Here is a 4,042-nt window from a genome sequence, read left to right as displayed (position 1 = left end):
TCAGAGATCACAGCCTGCTTCCCAAACCCTTGCCGGAATGGAGGCTCCTGCGACCCCATAGGAAATACTTTCATCTGCAGTTGCAAAGCTGGGCTCACTGGAGTCACGTAAGTGAGGTTGCTCAAGTCTTTTATACTGTTTCTTGTTGCTAAGTAGACAAAACAGTAAACAACTAACTGGGATGAAATATTTACCAGTGATAGGCCAGGCAAAGGGTTAATATCTATAATAATAAAAGTGTAATATGCTAATTAGACTAGACAGCCGAACAACCTTCCAGACAAAGCCACAGTGGTGAGGGCCCGAGGCAGAGGCAGTTAGGGTTGATCAGGCAGGCAGGCTAGCAGTTAGGGGTGATCAGTCAGGCAGAGTGGTTAGGGGCAATCAGGCAGGCAGGCAATCAGGGGTGATCAGGTAGGCAGCCAAGTGCTTAGGGGTGATCAGGTAGGCAGGCGAGTGGTTAGGGGTGATCAGGCAGGCAGGCAGAGGGGTTAGGGGCAATCAGGCAGGCAGGTGAGTGGTTAGGGGCAATCAGGCAGGCAGACAATCAGTTAGGGGTGATCAGGTAGGCAGCTGAGTGGTTAGGTGTAATCAGGTAGGCAGGCGAGTGGCTATGGGCTATCAGGCAGACAGGTAGGCGAGCAGTTAAAAGCGAGTGGTTAGGAGCGAGTGGTTAGGAGCAAGCGGTCCCAGATTGTAAGAGGGATCCTGGATTGCAAGAGGGTGCAGGCCAGGCTAAGCACCCCACCCCCATGCACAAATTTTGTGCACCAGGCCTCTAGTCTTTATTATATAAAGAGTGCTTACGAGTGACTAATGTTAACAGGGATTATCTCTGGGTAATGTGGTTATGGGTAATTTATATATTTTACTTTATACTTCTCTATGTTTTCAAATTTTTATATAATTACTATGTGTCCTATAACCAAGAAAACAATTCTTTTAAAGAAGGTCATCACTGACCCCTAATGCTTCCAGTATAATTCTAAGGCAGACATACTATCCATTTCCCCAGAAATTATTACCAGGACTCTACTCCTTAGCATTTTATGATCATTCTGAGAAACTAAATCCTACCTTTCCTTTGCAAATCTTCTCTCTCCCACTCCCAAGAAATAGGGAAATTAAAGTGTTAGTTGGATGAAAAGGAAATATTTTAAATTTTTACTAAAATGCCACCTTCATCCATCCTTGATGGCTTTAAAAGTCTATACATGTAATCTCAAGCAAGTGATAGACTAATTACAGATCAGTCTTATGTATTCATTAAAGCACATCTCCCGAGGACTTTACCAGGAAATACTTAACTGACTTTGAGTCTTTGGATGCAATTTAAAGTAATAAAGCTACATTTATTTTTTTTTAATACTCAGTGATTCTGACTAATTTCCAACTGACTTGACTTCAATCTGTTCAAATTGGGGACATTTGACTACATTTTAAGAAGTGGATTACCAAAAATACAGGTGATGGGGCCTTTTAAATGCATATAGTGGAACAATTGCTGAATTACAGAAAAGGGAAGGAAAATGGCTCTGTGTTCTCAAATAACTTTAAACTAAGAAATATTAAGAGTTAAATGTCTGCCTTATAATTATACTCAAAGCAAGTCTTGGCTTGTTTTAAAGAGAATAAAAGTAATTTAATTATATTTCACTAGAATGTTTTAGTCATTTTTTCCTAGTCATCTGCATTAGCATTACCTTTTTTTTAAATCCTCCCCCAAAGATATGTTTTGTTTGTTTGTTTTTAAGGATTTGAAAGAGAGAGAGAGAGAGAGAGAGAGGAGAGAGAGAGAGAAACATCGATCAGTTGCCCCAACTCTGTATGGAACCAACAACCCAGGCATGTGCCCTGATGAGGAATCAAACCTGCAGACATTTTGGTGTAAGGGGTGATGCTCCAACTAACTGAGCTGCCCAGCTGGGGCTGTACTTAGCATTAGCTTTTAACATAGGCCTAAAATCTGAAGACATGTAGACATGTAGCTCTTCATGCACCTACCCACCTATTAACCTATCACACCCCATTACCCCAGTTGCACAAAGGCCAAAAATGACTGTAACCATTACAGGAAATTGTCAGAACTAAAGACTTCCTCCTCTCAGGAAACTCCATATAGGGTATGTAGAGTTTCACAGGTCTTTATCTGCAATTCTACAAAACCCAAAGCTCAGAGAACTGACAGGATTGTGGATAAATTAGTGGCAAACTACTTTGGTGCTCCAAACAGCCAAAGCTACTATACAACTATTTCTGGTCTTTATTTCTTTCATTCAGTGTAAATATCTATATGTTTTATTGTGGAAACACTAGTGTGTTTGATTTTGGCTCCTATGCCTGTTTCTTGGGTGGGGTGGGTATGTTACATACTATATATAAATGGTATGTACTATATGTCATTTCTAAAATTGCAAAATTTTAAATTCTGAAATGTGTCTGGCCCCAAGAATTTGGAAACCAGTACCTCGTCCACAGCATTCTTTCTTTCTCTTTTTGCTCCTTCTCTCCCAAAACAGCATTTATTTTGCCCCGACCAGGGTAGGGTCAGACTACCTGGGAGAAACTGGGGAGAGAAATACCGTAATGCATGCTGATGATGCAGGCCACCTCCCGCACACACCATCACACCCTTTTCGTGGTGCTTTCTTTTCCTTTCAAGACATCAGCTTGCAATGGAGCTCCAGGGCCGGAGCGTGCGTGGTCAGGTCCGCGGCTGGAGAGGGGGCTTGTGTGTGTTTGGCCCCGCAGGTGTGAAGAGGACATCAACGAGTGCGAGCGGGAGGAGTGCAAGAACGGCGGCTCCTGCGTCAACGTGTTCGGCACCTTCCTGTGCAACTGCACCCCGGGCTTCGCGGGCCCGCACTGCGGGCTGCGCCCCGTGGTGGTGCCCAACATCCAGGCCGGCCACGCCTACGTGGGCAAGGAGGAGCTCATCGGCATCGCCGTGGTCCTCTTCGTCATCTTCATCCTGGTGGTCCTGTTCATCGTCTTCCGCAAGAAGGTCTTCCGCAAGCACTACTCCCGCAACAACATCACGCTGGTGCAGGACCCCGCCACGGCCGCGCTGCTCCACAAGAGCAACGGGGTTCCCTTCCGGAACCTGCGGGGCGGAGGGGACGGCCGCAACCTCTACCAGGAGGTGGGGCCCCCGCAGGTGCCCGTGCGCCCCATGGCCTACACCCCCTGCTTCCAGAGCGACTCCAGGAGCAACCTGGACAAGATCGTGGATGGGCTGGGGGGCGAGCACCAGGAGATGACCACCTTCCACCCCGAGTCACCGCGCATCCTGACGGCCAGGCGGGGTGTGGTCGTGTGCAGCGTGGCCCCCAACCTGCCCGCTGTGTCACCCTGCCGCTCGGACTGCGATTCCATCCGGAAGAATGGCTGGGATGCGGGGACTGAGAGTGAGTAGGAAGTTATGCATCATTATCTATTATCTAATATCTATTACCTAATATCTAATATCTGATATCTATTATCTATTATCTGTTATTTAATATCTAATATCTATTATCTATTCCACTGGCAGTCACGAGAAGCCACAGGTGCGTGGGCACTTGAGAAGGGCGTTTGGGAGGGAGAGAGAACCCGCAGAGACACGCACTCGTGATGACATGTTCTGATATTGTGTTCACAGAGCAACCCTCAAAAACTGGTCTAGTTCTTATCCCCATTTACAGATGGGGAAAATGAGGCTCAGAGAGCATCGTAAGGTGCCCGTGGTCACAAGGCTAGTGAGAGTCTAAAAGCTAATGAGAGGGACTGCAGTGCAGGGCTGCCAAACCCTAATGCCCAGGCTCTTCTCACAGAAGCTCACCACTGGCAGGAAAGCAAGCAGTGTAGCTACAGGAGTGATACCCACAGAGTGCGCTCGGGAGGGTCAGAGGAAGAGAGTGTTTCCGGTCTTACAGAGTGAGGACTTGAGAAGAGCAGAGGCCTTTGAGTTGGATCCTGGTGGATCATAGATCTGGAGAAAGGAGGACATTCCACATGATCAGAAGGAAAGCAGGTCGTTCTATCTGACTGGAATGCAGGGTCC

At 46.7% G+C, this 4,042-nt stretch overlaps 1 protein-coding gene across 1 annotated transcript in view; it reads left to right on the top strand.

The window, feature by feature from the left end:
* FAT3 (FAT atypical cadherin 3) overlaps positions 1-4,042 on the top strand; it is a 520,386-nt gene that overhangs the window by 506,196 nt on the left and 10,148 nt on the right. The window contains exons 22-23 of the mRNA XM_015569255.1: positions 5-107; positions 2,752-3,407. Coding sequence (XP_015424741.1) covers positions 5-107; positions 2,752-3,407 — 759 coding nt within the window. The remainder of the gene's footprint in view (positions 1-4; positions 108-2,751; positions 3,408-4,042) is intronic.

This window comes from Myotis davidii, unplaced genomic scaffold (genome assembly GCF_000327345.1).
Source record: "Myotis davidii unplaced genomic scaffold, ASM32734v1 scaffold345, whole genome shotgun sequence".
Classification (NCBI taxonomy): Eukaryota; Metazoa; Chordata; class Mammalia; order Chiroptera; family Vespertilionidae; genus Myotis; species Myotis davidii.
This window is presented reverse-complemented; position numbering and strand designations above follow the sequence as displayed.